Raw genomic sequence first — 25,518 nt, forward strand, 5'->3', positions numbered from 1 at the left:
GAATGTAAAAACAAAAATACCATTCCTGTCTACGAGCCTTCTCTGTGCCAAGATTTCACATGTTAAGGTATGTTCGGTGGATTCTTTGTCTAGAATGAATGTGCTGAACAAATACTACAGAATGTAGACAAGGGAATAAACCTACTCTAAAGATACTGAAGTGCTTAGGAACATCAATAGTAAATCTGCTTTTACTGCCTATGCTTTCCCTGTAAATTGCTCATACGTTTATTTAAAATGTGCAAGGTTGATAAGCAGTAAGTCCATATTGTTTAGCAGAATTATAATAAGACTTTCTGCAACGAACTTCTTAGTTGTTCTTTAAGTATTTCTATACATCTGGTAGTGTTATCCAAATACTTTCTTTAAAAAGAAGTGTAAGAGATGCAGTATTAAATCATGTAGCATTATGCAGATGATGCTGGACTGAGAGATTTCATTTCTAAGCAGAAGGGAAATAGCAATTCTTAGTGCCGTAATGCCATTTACAGGTACAGTGGCAGTACAGAGACGCTCTTCAAAGCCATGCACTTGGCACTTGTGGGCGGTGTACAAACTCTGCAGAATTGTCACAGGTGGTCGTGCCACATCTCATGACCTCCAGCCGGCTGCCTTTGGTGTGAGTACGTACCTGCAGCCAGCAGCGGGACCTCAGCTATAGACCTAGGCAGCACCAGCTACTAAGGGCTGGCGCTTTCCTTCTTTCCCCCAAAATCCTTTAGGCTAAGCCATGGCAAAAGCTCCAAGCCAAGGGCACAAAGCACAACTCCTGTTGTGGGTACCTGGGGGCACGACTTACGAAACAGTCTTTGCACAGAGACCTCCACGAGGTTGGAAGGGCAGCAAAGTCCCAGCTTCCTCACATGCAAGTGGCAGACTCAAGAACTGTCATGCCTGGACTTCTTGGACAATCCAAGAACCTTCTCCCAGTGAATAGGATGCCCTGCTCTAGCAGGCTGAAGTGCCCAAAGGCAGGAGGCTCCCCACCGATGCCTCTGGGCACCGTACTTCAGGTGGCATATGGGTGAGCTGCTTGAGAGCTTCTCACTGTGTGTTTTGGAAACAATTACAGCACCAGTGCATACAAAATCAAATCAATCTTGACTTCAAGTGGCTCCATAATATATTTGAGTCAATTAGCTGTTTAAGGATGCTTTTCTTCTAATTTGCCTTCCAAGATACGCAGATGTTGACCTTGTGCAGGGCATACTATAAATTTGATCAAACTAGAGATCTTAACTGCCAATTAAAACAAGGAGAAATGGGGCAACCTTTACCCTGCATTGATTTAAAAGATAGAGGGAAGTAAAACTTGAGGGTGTTTTTTGCTTAACAGACAAGAACACGATTTTTGTTGCTCACCTAGTAAACATCAATACATGCTACTGAGGAGGAAGAGTTTAAATTGCTTGCTTAAAAATGCAGTGTATTGAATTTATGCCTTACATGTTCAATTATGGTAATTTGGGAGCACTTCTGACACTTGTGTAATTGTTAATGTAGCTTGGGAATCTCAGGCTACTTGCATTGGTGGCAGTTCATATAAAATTCCCATTTTTCTGTACTTTATGGTCATTTATTATTCCATCATGGGAAAATGTAAGAAGTTATCAGTAGGATTTATTTCACTGGAGTGACACCTCTCATTTGAATACTTTAGCTTTTAAACTTCTGGTCTGTACTTAATCTGGTAACTGCAAAAGTTGACAGAGTTAGTGGCAAGTTAGTGCAGAATGGCCCATCATGGAATCACTAAAGCAGACAAGCACATTATCACTACAACAAAAGAACTTTACTGCAGTACCTTCCTCTCGCCACAGTATGTTTGCAACTGCAGCATCAGAAAATTGGGAAAGCCAGAAAATAATCAAGAAAAGGGAAAAAAAAAAAAAAAGTCAAAATTTTCATTGTAGCAAGTAACTGAATTAACACGCATGTTTAACTTGTGAAAACTATAACATTCATCCTAGTAAAGTAAAAATAAGAACAGATACATATTTCTAAATACATTTACTCCTTTTAGAGACAATTCTGAAGCTATGACATGGGAAAAATCCTCACTGAAATGAGGATAACTTTTAGCCTGTGCAAAGATCAAAGTCTTACAAAACAGAAGATGCTATCTTCAAATGTAGTTGTAGGTATGGTACAGGCTGTGGCTTTCTGTACAATTTCAACTAGCAAACACGGCAACTTTCAGAAGTCTAAGACTGGCAGTTAGAGCAGCCATGCACTTAGCAGATTTTCTTCTTGGAATTTCATGCAAGAACTACATTTTCTTTTAGTATTCAAACCCTCCTGAAAAGTACAGCTATATTTGAATTTCTGTTTAAGATACATCCAATTATTTATCAACACGCTGTAATTTTCCTTGCTTAAGTATTCTTGGGGAAAAGACTGATATTAATAAGAGTACATAAATCCATTTAATGAGGAAAAGAATATATTTTTTCCAAAGAATTGCTATGAGAATGCATATTTATGGCCAACTTCTATATTAACAGCCAGAAAACAGCAAAATCACATTTGCACCTAGACTTTTAGTATCACCGTGAACCCAGGCAATCTCCTAGGTAGTTAAGGCTGAAGGATTAGGAAGGATCAGGCTCTGTGAGCTTTTCCACAGAGGAAAATCATTAATTGTGTTTCGGGGACAGTATGGACAAGGTAACACAGCCACGCTCCTATGGGAAATACACAACTGAGAGTTCCTGGGAAAACTTTTCTTTGTAGTGGAAGATAATTTCATGCCAAAGGAAACCTATTTTACTAGTCAGCAATGTAATTACAGATAAAATAAACAATTAAATCAGAACATTTTCCAAACATCTAAATATTTGAGAACTTTGATTCGTAACTGTCTTTAACAAAAAAGTCTTGTATACAGAAATCAATATTTTTTTTCTGAAATCATAAATAATTCAACAAAAAATTAAGTTTTGGATTCTTGGATATCTGAAAAAATTGCAAATTCATTACTTTAGTAAAGGTGTTACCTATACCACACCCCAGCATGATTCTGGCACATGAAAGGCCTCATCATTCTAGATGAACCGATTTTATCTTCCCCACACAGTTCCAATCCTCTGATCAATGCACAGACAAAGTTGTCATTACCTTATGAGCAAAAGTCCCACATAGTGCATGCAATGGCCTAAACTATTAAATTGCATGTATGCCATCTCATTTTAAATATGCTTTAAAGAAAAAAATTATGTAAAAAATTCAGCTTACGGGTCTTTCTTGCTGAATCTTCTATGAAAAGTGAAGATATGTCCTCATCCACTCCCACTTCATTTTTAGCAATGCAGGTGTAGGCACCAGTGTCTTCATAGCGAACACTACTGATATGAAGTTCGCTTCCATTTGCTGCAAGAAAGACATCCTCCCGTGAGCGGGGTTCCTCACTGCCGCTAACTGCTCCTCACTGCCACGGCCGCAACGTGGGGGATTCCCACTGCACAGCGCTTCCCCGTACATAAATGGAGGTATTTGGGCAATTCTCATGAGAGATGATGTTTTGTTTCTTTCCATTAGCACAAACAAACTCTGTGCCAGAAACGAACAAAGAGCAATCCCAAGTGCAAAAAATAAATGAAATTTCATTTATGTCTCCTTGTTAATAAAAAGAATGCTTTGGCTTTAGCGGAGAAAAATTCACATTGATTTTGGAAACAGTTCTTCATCAGATCACAAAAAGCCTGGGAGATGTCTCTCTACAGTTCCTCCTATCATTTTGCTTTCTGAAGTGGGGCTATTGTCTAAAACCTTTGGAAGATTTTGAGACTTTGCACCCAGCCACGCAGGGGTGTCTGTGCTACCAGTGCTGGAGGAGGTCTGCAATGCACCACAGAACGATTGGGATGGTAGGGGGAAGGTTCTTAATATCATCACACAGAAATTTGCAGAGAAATATTGTTGTCTTTCATTGCATGTTACATCCTTATTTGAAACTTAAGGACCAACAAGAGTGAAGAGCCCAGTTCCCACTGCAGAGGTGGGTGTGAGAAGACACGGGAACCACAGGCTGATTCCCAGCGGACTTGCAGACTTGCACCCTGTGAAGTCCTTACACCCAGGAACAGATTTAATGCATCTCTCTTCTGATTTGCACAGATGCACACAAGAGGCAAGGCAGCGGAGAATCACGAACACCGTCTTTTACCAGAACACTGTTACCACTTATATCAATCGATACTGTATTACCCGAGAAATTCACTGGAGGAAAAGATAAAAAGGAAGAACAGGGGTTTTCTAACACGATTTTCAACAACCATGGCTTAGTGAAAGTACAAGAACTTCTAGTTTAAAGTACAAAATAATCCTCCTTAATCCCCGTCTACAATACTTTAATTAATCAAAATTCTGTTCTTACCTAGGAGCGTTAGCTGTTTGGATAATTTTGGCATGATATCAACACCGTTCTTTAGCCAGGTAATTCGGGGATTAGGGATGCCTTCGGCGTGACATTTGAGGCTTGCTGACACGCCGGGCTCCTGTGCCTGCGTTTCAGGGTAGACGCGAATCACCGGCGGCACTGCGGGGAACAAGGAATTGGCGACGTTGAGCTCACCTGCCCGCTGCCAGCCCGCGCTGCAGAGAAGGTCTGATCCCAGAGCCGAGGGAATGAGCTGTGGCCTGGTTTTCAGCACAAGCTACAGTGAAGATTTTTCTGCAGCCCAACTTCGGGGCAGAAAACAGAAAATAGTAATAGAAAAGAATAAACTAATATGCCAATGCCAGGGAGCAAGCTGGAGATGGGATTTGGTACTTAGACCATTCCTGCTTTCTTTCATTAAGCGACTGATTGAACTTCAGGGAAGATGGATTAAAACTTAAGGAAGACACTCACATACTTAAAAATTAAAGTATAAATTCAACTGAATCTAGTAAGGGAGGAATTGAGTCCTTGCACATCATTTTCCTATTAGATGTACCATGTTATTCAACATTTTAATCAAATATACATAAGGTAATGGCCTATACATTTATTACCTGTTATTCTAAACAAATAAAACGTGTTTTCATTTTGTTTTTTTCCTAAGAGGCTTTCAAAATGTGACTTACCTTGTTTCAGGAAGATGCCTCTGAACTCTTTAATACACTAAATTGACAGAACAACTAATTATATTACCATTTCAGACAAGTTCATTGATTTTCAATCATGCTGCCTTCGTTGCTCAAATCAACCAGACTTAATACTACCCTCTAACTATTTCTTAACAATATTCTCACATACTTTAAAGGGGATTTGCAACATTGCTCATGTGGAGGAAAAACACCAGCATCCCTCCTTCCTTTCACCTCAAGGGACTTAATAAAAGGAAATGTGAAGATATGCTTCACATCCAGACCAGCAATCCCATCTTGAAAACGAAGGGACACGTCGTCTTCTTATATATGGGTGAGCTTTAGAATGCCTGAATGAGTCAGTAACAAACTTCCACTGGAAATCACTGGTTTAAGGTATCTAACTCCCTACTGTGTTTTTATATTGTCCACCATTAGGCTCCAGGACTGGCAAAATTAAATGCACTCAACAGTTGCTTTAGAATAAAATGAAATCTGTATTTGCAGCTTGCTATATATCTATATATCCATATGGGGATAGTTTGAATAATTACAGTCACTAGCATACACTTTACATCTTTCTATTTCTATTTTTTTATGAGCCTTACCAGAGAGAGATGTATTTTACTTCTGTCTAACCTACCAGCTGCTTAAAAATACACTGAGTCATCAGCTCTGGTTAATACTTGGAACAAAATCAGCCATGACAGAAAGCCCTTAAGTCTACTTGTTTTTATAGCTTTAAAAGAGAGAGATTGTTCAAGTGTAATCTGAGAGGAAATGCCTAGGGGCAACTGGAAAGCAAAAAAAAAGTGGATGTAAAGGCATGTCTTTAAATTCCACTTCTACACTGGACATGTGAACTTATTTCTTCTTCTTCCACTTCCTTTACTTGTGAAGAAAAGTAAATGTGTTGTAAGAAGCATGGCAGTGAGTAAAACACCACATAAGAGCTTTTTAATCAGAAGGATACCAAAAAGACAAGGTTTGTTTTATTGAGTTTGCAATTTCTAAATAAAAGCACTTACTGGTTTTTTATCTTCTCTTCCTGCCATTACTGTCAGGGTTGATGCTCCTCCTGACTTCAGGAGGTGCCAGATCAAGTGGAAGAAGAGCAAAGGAAGCGATCTGCTGTTGGAAGCAGCCAGCAGCTGTCAGAGCCATTCCCTGCATTTAAGAGACAGTGTCCACGCAATTTGGGTGAATAAGACTGTGAGTCAGGAGCTTCTGATTCCTTCCGTACCTTGGAAAATTAATTTCAACTTCTCTGAGTCAGTATCTCCAGGCACAGTAAGGTAAAGGCAGTCATTTTTGTTCACTTTGATAGAATTTTATGAAGGTCCTGCACTCGGTGCTTATTGCGCATAAGATTTGTTTGCTACTAGTAACAGTTTTAAATGAAACAATTTAGGAACTGAGGTCTGTTGAAAGCCTACGTGATTTATTCAGATCCATAGACAAGAGTAAGTAAGTAAGTAAGTGCACAGAAAACAAGCTCACAAGACCCAAGCAGGTTAGATGTCCAAACCCTGTGAAGTCAACTGGCAGTGAGTATTCAGTGCTCCTGAGTACTTTTGTGAATCTCCAGAAGGCAAATACCTGCTTCTCCCAGTTCACAAGCAGCACTGAGCTGCTCCGCCTGCCTGGCTGCGGACCAGAGGGGGGTCCCTGGATCAGGATCAGGCCCTTCTCCAGTGCATCGCAAACTGTCAAAGGCACAGAGCAATTCTGCTCCAAGCCCAGCAGTGCCTCCTCACCCAGTGACTCTGAACAAATACAGCCCTTCCCAGGCACCTACCACTTAATGCTCTCAAAATCAGCGCTGGTTGATTGGGTTTTCTTAGAACAGTTTGCTGAAGGCTTTCCTGTTTGCACGGACACGCGTGGCAGCACTCCCAGTGCCTGCCACAATGAAGGACCACCCCTCCTAGAACCACGGCCGTCCTTCACAAAGCAGGTTACACGCATCTCTCATTTTTTTTTGCCCAATATCTGCATCCAAGAAATACACATGTTTTTCCTGCACAGCTGAAAATACAGCAGATTGATTATGCAAAAGGTAGCTCACTGCATCAATATTCTGCTTGAAAATTGGCTGAACTTGAAATTACAGCAAGGTGCACATATTTTCAGCAGTAATTAATGAGGAAACTGTTTATTTTCACCTATAAAAATATGTGTTGCACCTCTGTTCTTGCCCTGTTTTCATTTTCCTAGTCCTTCCACTTGAAAACTTTTTATTTCTTCTCCCTTGTCTTACATAATTCATTGCACAGGTAAATTATGGCATGCAACTGCCTTGTGATAACAGCAAACTGCAGAATGCATTTTTATTGTCCTTGCTACAAATTAATACATTCCAAGTAAGCACATTTTACTTTAAACTTGCAAAGATTTTAGCTCCACACTTTGGAATATATGGATTACCTTTTGCTATTTCCCTTGGTGAATATATATCATTGCTAACCATTACTGTGCCTGCAGCCAAAGGCAATATAAAAAGGCTATTATCTTAAGCAAAGTTGAAAAAAGAGAGGCATTCAAACAAGTAGGAGATTAGGTAGATTGCCTACTACTGCATACTGAATAGTACCTTACTTGTGAGTAGACCAATTCATTACAGTAAAGCAGCTCAGGTGATAAAGCACACGATGCGTACAGATGGCAGTATCAAGCCCTGAAGACATAGATTGCTGCTACAGGACCTATATACTCCAGCAGTTACTTGAATTAATACATTAATCATTTACTTCAGATGGTTTAATCTCCCCATTTATGATTTGAAAGGAGTTTGCAGCTTTGTATGTTTTCTCTTGAAATGCCGCATTAACAAAACTTCTGTTTGAAACACCTCTCTGTTACTGGAAACCTTCTCCTATCGGACCTTTACCATTAGGATGACGATCAAATAGCTTTGTAAAACTCTTTACAAGAAATACGATATTCTGATTTATGCCGATGTTTTCCAGAGTGCAAGGACCAAGGAAAAGGATGCCCTACATTGAGCAGGCTCTTGATTTGCAAACTATCAATTTTCATAGTTGATTACAATTTTATGAGACTTTTTATTCTCAGAAATTCTTTTTTCCTCTTGAAAATGATAAATGGCTTTTCTTCCCTACAGTTAGTGCATGCTGTACGCATATCCCAAGCAATATCATACATAGGAGAGAACATAATTTTCCTATTGTTCTTTGCCCCTCTTGATCAAAGACATAGCACAAAACACGAATTTGTCATTCCTAAACTTTGTGCTGCCTTTCAATACGTCCTTTTCTTCCAAAGGCATTAAGGGCCATGTGTATAAATACACTGACTTAAATTTTAATACTGCTGGGAATCATAAGGTTGATCAACCCAACCTAAAGATAACACACCATGTCACATGCAGGCAGCATGTCACGTTTGGTTTATGCTTCCTGTCCAGAAGACATGTCCCAGTGGTTTGGGGCATTCATGGGGTGGTCTTTGCATTTTCTGCCTAACAGCACTCTCATTTCTGCTTGTCAGTAAGAGCATCTGGACCCACCCATGTTATCTGTGACACTGGGAAACAGCTGAGCAAGTTCTAGCAAACCCTGGTGAACACTGCACACGTAGGACTTCTTCCTGAAAACCCCCAGAGGTTCACAGAGCCATGTGTTCTAAGGCCGAAGCTCACTCCAGCGCTGCAAGTGAAAACACAATTAGCTGATCTGATGAAGTAAAACCCAATCAGGTAACTCAAAAGCAGGCATAGGAAAAATGCATGTTTTAGCTGATTCTGTGTGGTGATTTTCACACAAAGGTAAGTGCTACATAGCGTTCAGCAGCTGAGCAGAACAAACCTTTTTTCCCCTTCAACTAAACAAAGGAAAAAAAAATGCAAAGAGGGTGAACATGACCAGGATCAGATCATTTTAAGGAGAAAAGGACAATAAAATGTTTTGTAAGGTAGACTGAGGGAACTCAGTGGGAGCAATGAATCAGGCCGCAGATGGCATGAAAAGGAACAGAGAACACTGGAAGATTGACTGCAGCTTCCAAAAGCACTGAATTAACTGAAACCCTTCCCAAAAGTAGGGACATGCCCATACAGACAGAGAGCTTGGGAAGGATCAGGGATAAACCCTACTGCTTCCATTTGGTTCTTTCCCTACTTGTTCCCAATAGAGAGACTTGGGGTCTTCGCTATTACAAAGAAAATATTTTTTGTGTGTGTGTGTAGAATAATAAAAAAAAAAAAAACCAAACCAAAACTGTCTTCAATATTAAAAAGAAAAGAAAAAAATCTACATTTTTGTAGAATAATAAAATGAAACAAAGCAAAACTGTCTTTTTGATGCTAAAAGCGTATTATCCCCTCCCTGGAGGAGGCAGGCAAGCAGATACACCCCAGTTCTGGCTCACTTATTTCTGTCACATTCCCTTACAGTTTGAGTCTAATACAGAACAGCAACAGCAAAAAGCCCAGCTTGAAGATGGAGTTTTTAGTCTGATACAGACAGACACAGACAATCCCCAGCACTGAACAGAGCCAATGAACTGTACTTAGGCTCTCTGCATCTCTGCTCAGCTCAGCTTCTTCCCTCTACTCCTGTCAGGAGAAATTCCTCAATTTCTCCTTTATGGTTCTAAAAAGCAAGAAGGATTTCTGAGACATGCTCTGCCTTCAGAAACCCAGGGTATGTCTGAGGGTAAACAGCATCGTCCTGTCATCGCTCTTGTTGCCCCAACATCAGTTGCTGGGGGAAGCAACAACACAGGCAGAACAGGAGAGAATTTAATGATGTGGGCAGCCAGCCACATTAGCAATTGCAAAACCCTGGTTTTGCAAAGCCTAATGGCTCATACAGGAACATTAGATGCTGTGAGACAAAGATTTCCAGACCCTACAGTGTTTTCTAGCAAGTCCAGGCTGATATCAGAACGCATGGCATTTTGCCGTATTTAAAGACTATATAGCAACTTTAAAAAGACAACATGGTTATATATTTTTTTCTTTTGTATTAATTAGAAATATCACATACAGCTGTGGTATGAAACTTCTATTTAAAATGTGATCTTCTCAAGAAGTTAAGCTAAGAGGCAGGCACACGTACGCTCCAGCTTTGCAGCTTGAATCCAGCCCTCCCCACACTCCAGCTAGCTTTCGTCTCATTCCAGTTTTAGTTTCAAAGCCTTTGGGCCTTAAATTCTCAGTGATGATACAGTCTACATCGTCGCCTGCCAACTAAACTCCATTCAGCTCTCAGAATATATCACATAATATACACGGGATTAAGTTGTTAGCTTGCTTTTCTTTCAACTGCTGTTCATCAAACAAATGGCACTTTGAGGAAGGAAACCTATTTTCCCAGCTGCAGCACGCACAATCTAGTTATCCATATTGCTGAGACTTTGCAGTTTACTATCTCAAAAGATGACAAATTGTTATGTAGAAACATTAAGTTGGTTTTCATTCAAATCAACTGGATGCTCTGTGCTCTCCCCTGCGCGCTCGCTGGGGGTGGGGGGCACTTAGGCACATCCCAGGGACCTGAGCTGCCGTCAAACCTGAGCCCCACGTCCACTGCGGTGCTCCTTAAAGTGCATAATTACCCCTTTTTACTGTTTGTCTACGTGTCAGCCTCTCTCTGTTAGCCTGGGTGGAGCTGTGTGCTCTTACCAGCCGATAAGCTCTCCTTGGCAGAGGTCTGTGCACACCTACAGGGAGAACTAAATAATAATTTTCCTTATAATGCATCTCCAGTAATAAAGTTGTTGAATTTTCTTGTAAAACTCAGTATGTTCAGGCCAGAATACTGCAGTGTCTATTCATAAAGGTTACCCTGTCCCCTGTTCCTGAGGTACTGCTGGTCGTGTCAGCACACCGGATTCAAAGGGACCTGCAGCACAGGGGGATGGGGAGCACAGCTGGTGCAGAGGGAATCGGACAGGGAGCAGTATCGATTTGGAAAAGGATTTACATTTTTTTTTCAAGTGCCTGAAGTAAAGATAGATTTGGATGTGCCGCGGAGTTGGATCCTCCACGGGCTTGTCCCTCAAGCTCTCGTTCTCACCCCAGCGAAGAGGCATGAGCTCGCTGCCATTTGGTGTCCGGTTCGCACAGGAGGAATTGACGGTGCCGGATACAAAGTGGGAAAATCAATCATCTCCAGAGGGCTGGGATTATCTGCTCTTTATATGACGTGGGCAGCGAGGTGTCTTCTGAGGTGCACACGTCTATCTCCTCAGCCCCTCTGATGCTCCTGGCTCAGAGCCCCCAGCGCTCCATACGGCACGGAACGCCAGTTTAAGCTAAGGTCATTTTCAACTAAATCTGACTGACTGAGTTTGAGGTCAAAAGAAAGATAGTGAAGGCCAGAATATAAATTCCACCAGGCTCAAATGTGGTCCAGGGACGCAGGTGAATGAGGATGCTGGAATATGGCCCGGGTGATTCTCTCACTCGTAAAACAGTTTGCCCTCATTTTGCAAGCCAGTGGGCCATATCTGCAAGCTGATGTAAATAGCCCTCAGTCGAACCAAGCTGTCTAGAGCCAGGTAATAATCTGGTATATAGCTACAAGTTGGATAGCTAGTTTTGGAAACACAGCGCTGTATTTAAATATCGTGGGCTGTTTCATGCAACAGAAATTATTTTCTGGAAGATGAAATTATTGAAGCAACTATTCTGTTGACAAAAGTAGTCATTAGTTTAAGAGAGGCTCGGAAACATTGCTCGTCGCTCTCTGGAAACTGTAAAACAAGCTGTCAATATCTGCTAAAGCCCAGCTAATTATACGTATGGCCCCCCGTGCTACCTTTCTTTTTGATCGCCTGTGTGATGGCACGAGTGAGAAGCCACTAGCTGCGTTTGCTCTCACACAACGCCCATTTGGTGCGTAGCTTTTCATGTCTTCGTGCGAATGAGATTAACGGGCAACTTTGCTTACAGGAACATTTTCAGTGGATTGTCATATATGCCATTTACTAACCATTCACCTGAAGGATGTGGGTCTGATACAGCTCTTCATAGCCGTAGGCATGACAGGTGTAATTGCCCATGTGAATAGTCGTTACCTTGGTGATGTAGAGGGAATCGTCTTCTCCAAAATCCTGCATGTAACAAAAGACAGGAAAGGAGCCTTATTATTTAGTAAAAATATTTTAAACACCACATGAAGGGAGGTCACCTGTTCGGTGGTTTTGATAGTATCACAGCTTGGGAACACAGCTTGAATTTTGAACAGCGAGTTTTGAAGTTCATAAATCAACACACAGGAGAAAACGAGCAGCAATTTCAGAGTAAGGCAAAGTAACTCATCTGAGAATACGAACTTTTGTGCTGGTTGTTAACAAGGTGCTCTTTGCACATAAAAAGATGGCAATCTCCAGCTGTTTAATTTACAGGGAAATTTAATATCTACCCATTAACCTCAGATGCCTAAAACATTAACTTCTGGGTGGGTTAAAGTTTCCTTTATCTATGCTGGTTCTTAGAAAACTGTAACCTTGAGACTTGACGAGAAAGAACTGAAACTGTTTGTCAGCTAAGACAATACCCTCGGCAGGAGACAGGAAAGACGACAAAAAGCTTTCTTTTAAGGAAATTTACTGCAAATCAGCCTGCTTTGATCTGTAACTGGTTGACAAGGATCTTTCTTTCCCCCCCCCTCATTTATTTACCCACATCTGCTCCTGCATCGCACTTTCTGATTATAGGCGGGGAGAATATAAGTTGTTAGCGAGGTTTTGGCACTGAATATTTTGCACAACTGCTCTGTTTAGAAATATATTTCAAATTCTAGTTAACAGAAGCACAGCACTGGTGGGTATACAAAGCAGCTTTTCTTGTTACCCCATTAACATTCAGACTTCTGCAGCTCCAAAATGTTTATACTTCTATGCAAACCCAGAAGGATACATTTAAAAAACAGTTAATGAGCTTAAAGTATGTTTTTTCCTTAATTAGCTCCATGTGTGAAGCATGTTAAATAAAACTCTTTGCAGAATTTCACTGCAAAAAATATGGTAAAAATCAATCTACAATCAGGGTGGCAGGAAGCCAGTGCAACAGGGTGAGTGTTGGAGATGTAGAAAGGCAAAGTTGTGCTGCTCGTGAAAGCTGAAAACTCCCAGCCAACATCTTCCCCTGCGACATGACCGAACCGATCAGGAAGGACAGCAGGAAACAGGAACGCAAACCTACTCTGCTGGCTGGGACACAACACCTTGGGTCCCCATTTCTGTGTGATGGAGAAAGGGAACCTGCGCCCAGGTTTGCAGATTACAAACAAGACCTGTTTGATCATTGGAAAGGTTTTTTTCTAAAACAAAACCATTCGGGGCTCCTTATACCTCACGCTTTCTGTCTCTTCAGGGTGCACCTGCTTCGCAGTTTGAAGCTCTCCTTTCCAACCAGGACACTTAGGACATTTCTGAGGGAAGCTGCGATCCTGCCGCAGACTTGCAAAGCCAGCTGGCAGCCCCGAAGGAAAAGTACAAAAGTACAAAGCGGCCCATCTTTTGCAGGATGGGATTCATCTGGCACTGCTTCTGCTGGCTCTTGAATCTTCTCCAATAACTTGCGTCTGGCACCAGAGGAACCTCTTCATGCCTCTCGTCTCCTTGACAGGCCTGCACTGGCAGGGCAACGAGAAGTTTGGGGACTTTCCTATTTTTAGACACGTTACAAGGCAGATAGAGAGTAAGTCCTGAAAAATAGAGTTTACAGGCAGGACAACAGGCTCACTCTTCCCAAAGCACAAACTTTGACCCGAGAGGGACAGAAATAACCGCTCTGTATCCGCTATCTGCTACCCTGTCGCTCTGACAGCACGACAAGGCACAAATGTGTGTACAGTTACAAACGAGAGTAAATCCATAGATGTTCCTGAAATTCATTATCTGTCATCAAAAGCATCTCAGTGTCAGGCGGACCGGGCATCTAGACTACGCGATGAGTTGGTTAAACTAAACAATCCATTATTACAAATATCTACTCAAAAATCCCCATTCGAGCATTTGCCTTATTTTCTGGTCAGCTAGATCTTTCCTGCTGGAAAGCAAAGACGCGTGAATGACTGCAAATAGCAGAGAGATCACCCCTGTTCAAGTGATATTTACATGACATAGAGAAGGCGCTTGCAGTGGAGGGGACTTAATAACAGTTTTTAAAGTTAATCCCAAAGCAACTCGAATTGAGTTTAGATCAATAAAAGCAGGATGGCTACTTTTATGGAATGATTTATACGGAGATGCGGAAAAACAGGACAATAAAATCTTTTCTGTTTTAAGTGTGTTGCTTCCTTTAAGTTATCTCAGAAAAATATTATGAATGCTTGGCTTGTGCTCTGTAATTGTCTTTTTATGGACAATCTGTTTTTTCCAATGCATACAAATGTATTAATATAAGTAAAGACCCTTGCAAAAACAAACTGATGCAAGATTACAGTATTATTCTCTTCCTCTCCAAATGCATTTTTCTTGTAAAGAGAAGCTTTTATTGGCAAAAGCATGGTTTATGACTTTTAAAAACTATTTTCTGACTTCCAGCACTTAAAAAAAGGTTATCAAATGTGATTTAGGCAACGCTATCATTTATGTCAGGCACAGAAGGAAAATATCTGCTCCGTATTAGCACTTGCACACACACAGCAAATTCACATGGAGTACAACATTATTAAGGATCACCAGCATTAGAGGTGGGAAGGAAAAAGTGGTTATTAAATTCAGGTTCAATACTTATCCCTTTGTTGCTACAAAAAGAATTCTGAATTCTGTAACAAATTAATGACTCTTCCTGCGTGCTTATTTATTGCAGTTTACAGTTTCTCTTTGTGTTTCCCTGTGGATATAATTAGTGCATTAGGGTTTCACGGCTACATTTTATATATATGCATGCATTCTTATGCACAAACACCTCCCATATATATCTTATAAAGGCACACCGGGGAGTGTTGTAACACCCCAAGCCCTAAAGCATCAGGACAGGGGAGCCGTCAGTTCCCCAGGAGCCTCCCTCGATCCTTTGGCTCTCACCTCCGGGGGTCCCACAGTGGCCAGGGGCCACGCCACACGGGCAGTGGGCACCCTGGTGCTCCCGGGGGATATTTGGGTGCATCTCCCGCTGCCGTGCAAGCTTGTGGTGCCAGCTAGCACTGGCAGGGCATCCAGCGGCTGTCTCAGCATGCAGGGAAGAAGTCCTCAACCAGGAATAGCACCGTAGAGCTGCAGGCAATTTTACCAAGCTGAGAAGGAAGAGCGGGTCTGTGAGGACTTTTCTCCCCTCAAGAACACGCACTGTGCGAGTGAGAGCTCTATGAATAAAAGTTCTCAGAAACTGCTTAGCACGAAAGATTTTTAGAGTCATGTTATGAACTTGCTTCATCCATCCATCCATCCATCCATCCATCCATCCAAACACACTCACGTAAACTTTCCTGGGGAGAACTGGCAGGGGAGAGGATGGGCAGGCCATAGGGAATGGGAAGAATTCATATTAAACAAGGACAATGGAAACATTTCCGTGTGCTTCAACGTTTTCAGATGGCTTTTGCTTGCAACGGCAGGTTTCCAAGTCACTACAAGCCTGAAAACAGTCAAAAGGAACCATGAACATCTATAAAAATGATGTATCACACAGTTTTTCTCTCCCTAAAGCTACCACACCTTTCAAGCAGAGTATCTCAGGGCTGCCCAGGAGTCGCAGTGCTATGCACCCCTGGGAGCTGGGACTGCCCTACACCTACCCCCAACAAGCAAAACGATGAACTGTGGAGAGATCTTTATGCATAATACCACGGCAAAGGATTGGGAACCAGGAGAAAGGCAAAAAAGTCACTTCTGGGGCATGTTTTCCCTCCTTTACTGCTGAAGGTGAATTTTCTTGTGAAGGGGAAGAAAAAGAAATGATGAAAATGTATGAACAAGAGGCAGATACCCTTCTACCAGCTACAACCAGCCGAGCCTTGCATCAAAGCAGCCAGATAAGGATAAGGTGTTCATCGCCTCTCTTTTATGAATTTCATTATAAAATAACACTTCATGTTCTGGTAAAAAAAATAAAAAATAAAAAAATACGCAAGCTGTGCTTATAATTTCTCATAATTGATAAGGTCAACTAGTGACAGATGATAAATTGACTTCTCCAGCAGTTTGTCTCATGTTTTCTCTCCCTTTTTGGAATAAAAAGTTCTCTGCCCTTCAAATATGCTACCCTTCAAATAAAGGACTGATTAAGTGATCTCAGGATATGTATGAACTTTTCGAGATTAAAAAAAAAACACCACCCTGCATTTTAAATTGATAACCGTTGAGTAATCTAACAAAAAAAAAGTCGCTACTGCACACACTCAATTTCAAAAAATAACAAAGCAGATCCTAGAAAATGGATATGTACTTTTTTGTACTGTATTTCCTTTCCATCACTACTGATTACCCAAGGCATCGGTCTCTCCAAACACAAGATTTTTCATATTTATTTATCCCATTCCTCCCTTCTAATGCATTCCCTGGTCATGCAATCTGCTGCAGCTCAGAGACACCGTGCTTAGAAATGTGTAAAACATTGCATATTGCTTGTAAATCTAGTTCCCATTCTGTCTCAAGTGAAATCCAATATGCAACTGTAACGCCACAAATCTCCTGCCCTGACACCCGGGGACGCGGCCAGCAAAGAGGGAGCGAACACGGAGCCGGGCCTGCCGAGCCCCGCGGCCGCCTGGGGAGCGCGGGTGGTGCTGGAGGGTGCTGCCACTGGCACCTGCATTTTTGCCCTTTTCTGACTCTTTTTCATGAGTCTTTCTAACAGGTCTTGAGGTTGTTCTTACACAGAGGGGAAACGTATATAAAACACTTTTCCCCATCGACTCTCCTGGGAGAGTCCAAAAGGCGGTTGATATCCCCTCACCACATCGACTTCTAAGTATTTATATTGGAAGTAAAGGCAGAAGAAACAGCTCGCTGACTGATCTATCCTCTTAGGAGAACCCCACCATTTGCTTATATTTCTTCTTAAATAATTTGTACTTTTCCTTCACCTTTAAACGCCTCTCTTCCAGCACTTTCCACTCAGCCCAAGGAAGCCGAGAGCCTTCCCCGTGCACTTTTGGTGCATACTTCAGCCATAACCAGTTCCTGGCACTGGGGCTCGCTGGTGGCACTGGTTTTCCACTAGAGTGAAATCAACGCCGTCACAATTTCATAACAGACAACACAATGATGAAAATTTGTTAACCAGTTCACTTTAAAAAAGCCTGCCTGATCCTCAGAGTCTCGCTCTGACAATGTTTACAGGACTTCAAAACAAAATGTACCCAAGCATTTAATGAGATGATTATTATGCAAAATCTACAACAATGGCTATCACTTTGAAAGTGATTTCTCCACACTAATCAAATGTCTCTGATCTTTTTTACAATAGATTCATGAGTGATTCATATAAAAATAATAAAAACTAAATTAGTCATGGGCTCTTAAATCACTTTCTTTGGTGCTCTTAATAATTCATTTCCAGAGACAAGCTGAGAACTTATGCTTCATTAACATTATTTGTTCTTGGTTTTACACATGCTATCTTATACTTTAGTAATCTACATGGAGAAAAATTCAGCCTTAAGCAAATTCCAGAAAAGTATTGCAAACACAGCCTGATGGGATACTAATTTATCTGTTCTTGTTTTTCTGCTCAAATACTTTAGAACATAAGACTTTGCTGGAGAGCCAAATAAATTTTTGGCGTGAATATATGGAAATGGTCTTTTAAAATAGTTGTACAATTATAGTACAGATAAAAATGGATGTATTTTATATCCTGAGAAACTCATGAGTCAGTATGATGAGGAAAATCCACAGTAGGTCTTCCTGCTGGAGCTGTTGGTGGAAGGGAGGAACGAGCATCCCAGGGATTCAGTGAAATGTTTCGATTAATTGGATCCACTGGACATTTCAGAGAAAAGCAAAGATTATGACTGAACAGGTAAGTAACAATCTTGGGAGAAAATTATATTCATAAACTCCAACTTTCTCCCTACAGTACCAAGGCAGGGATTCATGGATTTTGGTCAGTGATTCCACCGGCCAGGGCAAGTACTGGGGAGTACAACAGATGCCGACGAGCCCTAATTCTTCTCATTCTCAAATTTCTTCTAAAGCATGTTTGTAAGCATGCCAGCCTAGTTACCTCAATACTTCACAGCAGATGGTTTTAATAGGTTCAATCCTTTCTTCCTTCTCATTTTTAGAAGATTCACACTGTATTTATAGTTCTCCTTTTCTAACACCCAGACTGAGTGTGTGCAACGCATCTAGAGGAGAATGAGATCTAACATCTCACATTTCTCAAAAATTTCACAAGGTTTGTGACCTACACGCCTTTAAAAAATGCAAGCAAAACAAAACCACCCCAGGCTGTTAAGAGTAATGTCTTCCTCCACAAAAATATGAAGTTTAGGAAGACGAAGCCTTATACTCTACCGGGTATTTAGGACCAGGTGAACAGCCGTATTGTCTCCATAGAAGTATTGATGCATTTGCAGAAATCACCTACAAACTTTGGACTGTGACCCAAAAATAAGCTATTCCACTGAAGGCACCAGGTGCATACAAGTCCGTGGTCTTTACTATACAAAAGTGAGAGATTACATATTCCGAAAATACTGTCAGCATTAATTTTCCACTTAACCTCTATTTTAGAGCCTGCAAAGACCTAAGATACTATAAACACTGTGCAATTTCTTAAACTTTGATTTGAAAGAGAAAAACTTGGCTTTAAATATGCAACTTCCTGTAATTTACTCACATCACTGTATTAGTGCAGCATCTAGGGTGACACGGGTTTTGATCATTTTAATAGCCTCATTTCTATTAGCAGGAAATTAAATGGGGTTATTCACACGTGATCTTTTCGTGATCTTTTTATTATTTAACAATGGAACTACATTAAAAGCACCAACAGGAATTTATCTCCTTCATGCAGCCTGTTCTAATGAGAAATCTAATTCAGGTGACTCATACTTTCAAGGTTGGCCATTTGCCTTGGTCTCCAAATATTACACGTGGAAAATGGACGTTAACATGAATATGGAGTTGGACTCGATGATCCTTATGGGTCCCTTCCAACTTGGGATATTCTATGATTCTACTTATGGAAGGTGCATCAAAGCAGCTAGGCACAGATCTTGCATGAGCCATGAGATACACGAGGAGATAAATCTTCCTGGGCATGCAGGTAAACGTGGATTATGAGCAACAAACGATTTAGAGAGGTCTATGCCCCCATGGGTTGACTTGTGCGAGCTCCATATGCTTAGCGCACCATGGACCTGACAGCCTACTGCTGCAGAGGTTTGCAGCAGGGCGATGGAGGCAGGCTAGGATTCAGCTGGAGCAAGGCACGCAGATTTGTATGGGGAGGAGGAGAACCTGTTTTGAAAAGAGAATCACTGCTTTTTCTCCAAGCAGCACCATATGTCTCTGAGCTAAGCCTATGTATCTCAGGTGTCTCTGGGGTCCTGGGTGATGACAGGAACTCCAGCAGCAAAATCCGCACTGTTTTCATGCTGCATTAACAGAGGCTGAATGGCTGAAGGTGAGAGCAAAGGTCTCTCTAATATTCTCCACTCATGGTCTTCTAGATCCCCGTTATATCCCACATTATCTACCTATTTTTCAGCTGGAGTCCTGCTTTATTTAATCTCTCTCTGTTCAGAGCTGCCTCTGCATCTGCCTCATCTTTGTTCCCCTTCTTTGCTTCTATTACAACCTTGTTGAGATGGGACGACTGGGACTGCACATACTATTCACCACGAGGCATATCAGGGATATCCTCTGGCATAATAGTGTTGTCTGCTTTGTTCTCTGCTACTTTCCTAAAAAGTCCAACCGTTTTATTTGTTAGAGATATTTTATCAGCCAGCATGGTCCTCCCCAGGCTGAGTCATGCCCCCATACCCATGTTTTTTCATAGAAGATTAATAAAAATAATAGACTGCATAATAGAAAACTGAATATGCATGAAGTTGATACAAGGGAGGAGCATTCAAGACGTACTCGAGAATTTGGCACAGGGACTTCTTACTGGGCTCTTCTCACTGCACTTCCTGCAAGATGAGCTAACCGAGGCACACAACTGGCAGTAGTACAGTAAATAATAAAGCAAATGATATGCTGCATTTCGTTAGCCCCTGGGAGTATGCTTTTTAAGCACAATTACTGATTTTTCATCAAACAAAGAGAAAGACAAGCGACGAACTAGCTGCAAAGCACTCTCACTTCCCTACCTTATCCACTGGTGTGCTTTCCGCAGCGTGGGAGCTGGCTCTGAAGTCTTGCATTTGCTCCTAGATGAGTTTGTAAATTTTTTTTTTTTTGGAGAGCAAGAGCATATTATCCTAACTGGCATCCGCAGAAATGAAGAAACCTATACTTTAATGACGTGTAATGAAAAGCGTACTTTTGAATTAATGATCTAATGCAGATTTGAGTTACACTGTACAGATTACTACGAAAGGAATAATGAAAAATACTCATGAATGTATGTTATAGCTACCTGTATTATACTTGGTAATTCACCAAATTCTTATCTACCTAAATTCTGTAACATTTGTTTTTGTATGATAATATTCTGTTCTCTGTTGTTTATGTTTTCATCATGCTTCTGTAGGATAAGCTTTTGTTTACAAATTTTGTTTATAAATTTATGTATTTTTGTCTAAAGATGATGTCAAATCATGTGAAACAATGCTCTATAAATACTGTATAAACACATTTGACTCCGTGAAGAGTGTTTTATATTTTCAAATTGAGGAATGCTTTCATAATCACAGATTTGGTTAAACATACTGCTTGTTCCTAGGAGGCAGAAGTATATTATTTTGAAAGATGACATATTTTAACCACTTTGCTACTTGTAGTCAAACATCAGTTTATAGTTACAATTGTAGTACAATCTCACCAGTGTCAGCTACCTTGCAGTTATTTTCTTCATGAGAAATGTTGATATGACCTTTTAAAAGTATAGCTCCAAAGGCACTTACAATGGATAAATAACCTGGATGGGTAATATATGGATAAAAAATATCTTTATGCTAAAAGCAATCTTAAATGTTTGCAAGAAAAATCATTTAATTACATGTAGCATTAAGATGGCTCTTTTGTAATAGGTATGTGACAACTCATTAACACATTTCTTCACAGACAAGACAAATTATTAATATGTTGCTTATGAAAGCTTCTGGTTAAAAGAGCAATGGAAAGTTAATAATATTTTGTTGCCAATCAAGATATCTCATAAAATTGATTTAACTAAAGCACATAAACAACCAGGCTTTACAGTAATCTTCAGCCTCTCAGTTCTGTGTAAATTTAGGATTATCTAGGTTTTTGTTGACTTTGTCACTTCTAGTATTAATATGGAATACTGACAACCTTCTCACAGCACTTTTATCAAGAATCTGGAGAGAATAAAGCCACAAAGGACTTCTCAGTGGTTCCTTTCCTCTGCTGCACTCACACCTTCTTAGAAGAATTCTGGGTTTTTTTTTTCAGAGTTGGGTTTATATTTTCATCTGATTTCCTGAATTAGCATTTAGAAGAGAAGGAGTTTAATTGAAATATAATACAAGGATTTTTCCAAGTGTGTGAATATCCTGTAGGTTTGTATGTGATTACCACTGTGCCAGGAGCAGGGAGGATTTTCTTGAAGTTAAAAAGGTACAATTAATCTCCTGTTGCACTTCCAATTAGCCAAATTGCTAAGCTTATTGTAAAAAGCAGAAATGCAATTGCGTTTCTGCTTGAGGCATACTAAAAGAAAACTGAGGTAATTTAATTAACCGACTTCAAGTGTATTAAGGAGCACACTGCCTTTACTTTCCTGCTGTCGGTGCCTTTAAGTAGATTATTGTTTAACGCGAGTTTCTGCACCCACAAGAGGCTGCCACCCATCCCGACCCGTGCCATTGAAGCGTGCATGGCTGCACTTACTTTCACATCACAAACCTCAGAGCAAATGTTGTGGCTCCATCATTGCTGCATACAATGATGAACCCCAAACAGAGGCGTGTTCCCACTTTGAAGGCTCCTAACAAGTGCTGCAGGTGTGCAGGTGCCCCTCCCTGGTAGCCAGAGAGGGGACACACCTGAGCCTGAGTCCTACAGGGAAATAAAGGACCACAATCCCCAAATTGCATCACCTCAAATAACTCGACCAGCATACAGATGGCGGTGATATATAAGGAACATAAAAAGCTTTACAGTTTAATTAAAGATGGAAAAGGTGCTGAGGTGTTTATTAGATAAAAAAATGTTGATGTGCAATAGCACCAGGTGTTATATGACAAGGTGAAAGAGATCATAAACTGACACATGAAACATTAAAATTGAGGCATAAATCCTGTTTTTCCTCTGTGTGAGTCTCAAAGTGCTCTTCTGATATAGTATCAGTGAAACTAGTTCAAACAGACCAAAAAGCGATGGGATATATATATATATATATATATTTACTGCTGAGTTCTGTGGGACTGTCCAAGGTGTGAGTAATCATTCAGGATCCAGTTATGTACAAGGACATAACTCTTTCTCTTAACATTTAATAACAAATGCAAAAGAGAATTACTTGTACGTAAACCAGAAAACCACTTGGGCCAGCGCTAAATTAGGGAGGAACTAGGACCTGAGCCCGAAAATCTACCGCTCACAATCCTAACTAAAACAATTGGAGTTACAAACGAAGCCTCAGAGCCACGTGCTGCCCTTCAGGGATGTGTTTGTGCTCCGATTCCCAGATTGCCATTTTGTGTCCCATTCACATATCAACTTCCAATGCTCCTTTAAGATCAACGTGGTCATAAACAGAATTTCATAAAGATGATACAAATGTGTGAAATTTTCCTTACTTTTTTTTGGTTAAAGAATTCTGTGACTGCTCTTTCAGAAGATTTCAGAACAGCTGACTCGCTGCAACTCCAGCCCTAACTTGGACCCAGGGACAAACCTGAGCCTGTAAATACGGTGTCTCAGACCAACCTAGTGAACAACACTGCTGAAAGAAAAGGCTTTTTCTAGACTCTGATCACACAAAGCTGTTGAATTTACTTATTATAGATTAAACTAAGCACGCTGGCAGCATGTGTAGTCTTTACTCAGCTTAATCTGTGTCGAAGAATAGATCTGTTTTGAAGAATGCTTGAACAGGACAGCAAGCTGTCAGGTCACCCATCTGCATGTTTCCCTCTGCCACTCTCCCACTACAGCAGGCAATGCCTGACTTTGCGCGTCGTATCTTGGCTGGTTTCCATGTATTTACAGTGACCTAAAAGTCATTATTCTAACCCTGGCACTGACGGATAGCTATAAGAAATCTGGTCAGGTACACAAGCTGTGGGCTGGCTGGGCAATCCTGTGCATCCTTGTTACTGCTTCTCTATAGACCTGTACCAATTCTGTAGCAGCTCCTTTACTGGTTTCGTGTTGGATTTCAATGTCATGCTCCAAATGGCAACATAAACTGCATTTGCAAAAGGTAATCCTTGCTCTGATGAAAAAAAAAATGTTTAGATGGCTACAGTTACTGAATTTGTGTGTACAGTAGTCACCTACACACAGTGTGCACTATTTTCCTACTAAGGCAGAGTTAAATAATGCACTAAGTTGCAGTGCATATTTCTGTCCTGTATGCTGTAATTTTCATGTATTAATGCAGAAGAGTAAAACAAAGACTTTTCACATTTCAGCAATCCTGAATACACAACAATTCAGGGAGCTACAGTATTGACTGTAACAACTCCGAACTGAGTGGTTATCAAATTAACGAGAGCTGAACAAAAATATAAATCAACTCTTTCTGTAGTGTAATTAAAATAAAAACTGATTTACTGTGTACTTTAATGCAAAGAGAAATGAAATACAGACCATATTTTTTACACTACTTTCCACTCTCCCTATAATTAAATGTTATTAAATAAATGAGTAAGTTTATATGATTACTCAGGTATTCTCTTTACTACAAACTATGACTCATACATCAGACCAGTGCTGCGAATTAAAAAAGAGATTCATCTCCCTTCCTGCGAAGGTACCACCACACCCTGCTGAATTATCCCATATTTTAAACTGCTCATCAGAAATACTAGCCAGTAAGTGAGAGATGAGAAGAGACTGAAAGGCAAGTGGAAGAGGAGGACAGAGATTTATTTGATTTAGATAGAGGACAGATTTCATTGCCAGCAGTAAATGTGTTGTTTCATGCTCTTGATGAACCTGGTTCTTTGTACCAGGAACGAGGCACCTGAGAAGTTAATGGTTTGGAGAGCTCTTTCCCCCAGTTTTCGGGGCTACTGCTTGTGGACTTTTGATTGCACCAAACTGAACAAGCAACAAAGGATGAAGTATCCTTGCTAAGCAAATGCTGGGTTATTGCAGTACTGAGTTTTAATTCCGCAATAACATATTCCAAGCACCCAAGCTCTCAGCTGTTTTGCTTTTATTCCTTCGACATTCACATAAAAACAAAATATCATGCCAGCTTCCAGTTCTCCATAATAATAATAATGAGATAAAACTTGTTCCCTTAAAACTATCATCTGTTAAATGAAGTCGTACTCAAGCCCTAAAACCGGTAATGGAGGACTTACGTTGATATCCTCTAAGTCAAGGAAGTTGAGGATGATGCCGTTGCGTTTCCAGATGATGGGGGGCCGCAGCACCCCACGGATGCCGCACGTCAGAATGGTGCTCAGGCCAACCGTGATGGTGGTAACGCTGACTTTCTGGTCCTCCGGCAGGCTAAGCCGAACCACCTCTGCAAAGGCAACGAAACAGGAATAATGCAAAATAGTACCATTTTTATCATTTCAAGTCACAGCTCAGGATGTGATTTTGCCTTAAGAGTTAACAGCTTTGGTGGGAAACACTCCTGCACTCTGTGCAGTCTCCACTACGTAAACGCACCGAATAAAAATAAAAACCAACATCCACTTTTGAAAAGATCACTTTCCATCCTTTCATATGCTCTACTTGAAAAATCACTTTAACAACTCTTGAGTAGCAATTCTGTTAAATTTGTTCACTAAAATATTTGCTCCCTTTCAGGAGCCTTGGGCAGCCCGGTAGGACTCGCTTCAAGGCACCTATCTATCAAGTGTCGGTGGACACCTCATGCAAAACTGGCTCGCACAGCAGTGCCCGAACAGCTCTGCATCCTTTCTCCTCCGGCTTCCACCCAAGCGAGAAGTTAATGCAATGTGCCACAACCCGTACTCACTTCTGTAGGTCTGAGGCTGACTTCGGGCTGCAAAGATCAATACAACATCGCACGTCGTGTCTGCCAGCCGTTAGCTGTTCTCCTACTTAATATTCCCAGCGCTACTTTAGAAACAGCACAAGGTGTTGAAAATAAACGGGCGCTATAGTATTGGCAAACGGTTGATCGAAAATAAGCATGTTCAACCAACTTAGGGCTATTTTTTGGGTTGCGGTGGTTCC

The 25,518-nt window shown here is 40.9% G+C and overlaps 1 protein-coding gene across 7 annotated transcripts in view; it reads right to left on the bottom strand.

Annotated features, from left to right (window-relative positions):
- The window catches only part of FSTL4 (follistatin like 4), a 363,109-nt gene that overhangs the window by 16,354 nt on the left and 321,237 nt on the right, over window positions 1-25,518 (bottom strand). For 6 of the 7 annotated variants that reach the window (XM_080555475.1, XM_080555473.1, XM_080555474.1 and 3 more), the window contains 5 exons: window positions 24,669-24,835; window positions 12,030-12,150; window positions 4,376-4,537; window positions 3,235-3,369; window positions 1,805-1,831 (listed from right to left, as the gene is read on the bottom strand). In XM_080555475.1, the coding sequence (XP_080411601.1) occupies window positions 1,805-1,831; window positions 3,235-3,369; window positions 4,376-4,537; window positions 12,030-12,150; window positions 24,669-24,835 (612 nt within the window). The remainder of the gene's footprint in view (window positions 1-1,804; window positions 1,832-3,234; window positions 3,370-4,375; window positions 4,538-12,029; window positions 12,151-24,668; window positions 24,836-25,518) is intronic. The other variant, XM_080555471.1, reaches the window with a different exon arrangement.

This window comes from Anser brachyrhynchus (assembly GCF_964034855.1).
Source record: "Anser brachyrhynchus genome assembly, chromosome: 14".
NCBI lineage: Eukaryota > Metazoa > Chordata > Aves > Anseriformes > Anatidae > Anser > Anser brachyrhynchus.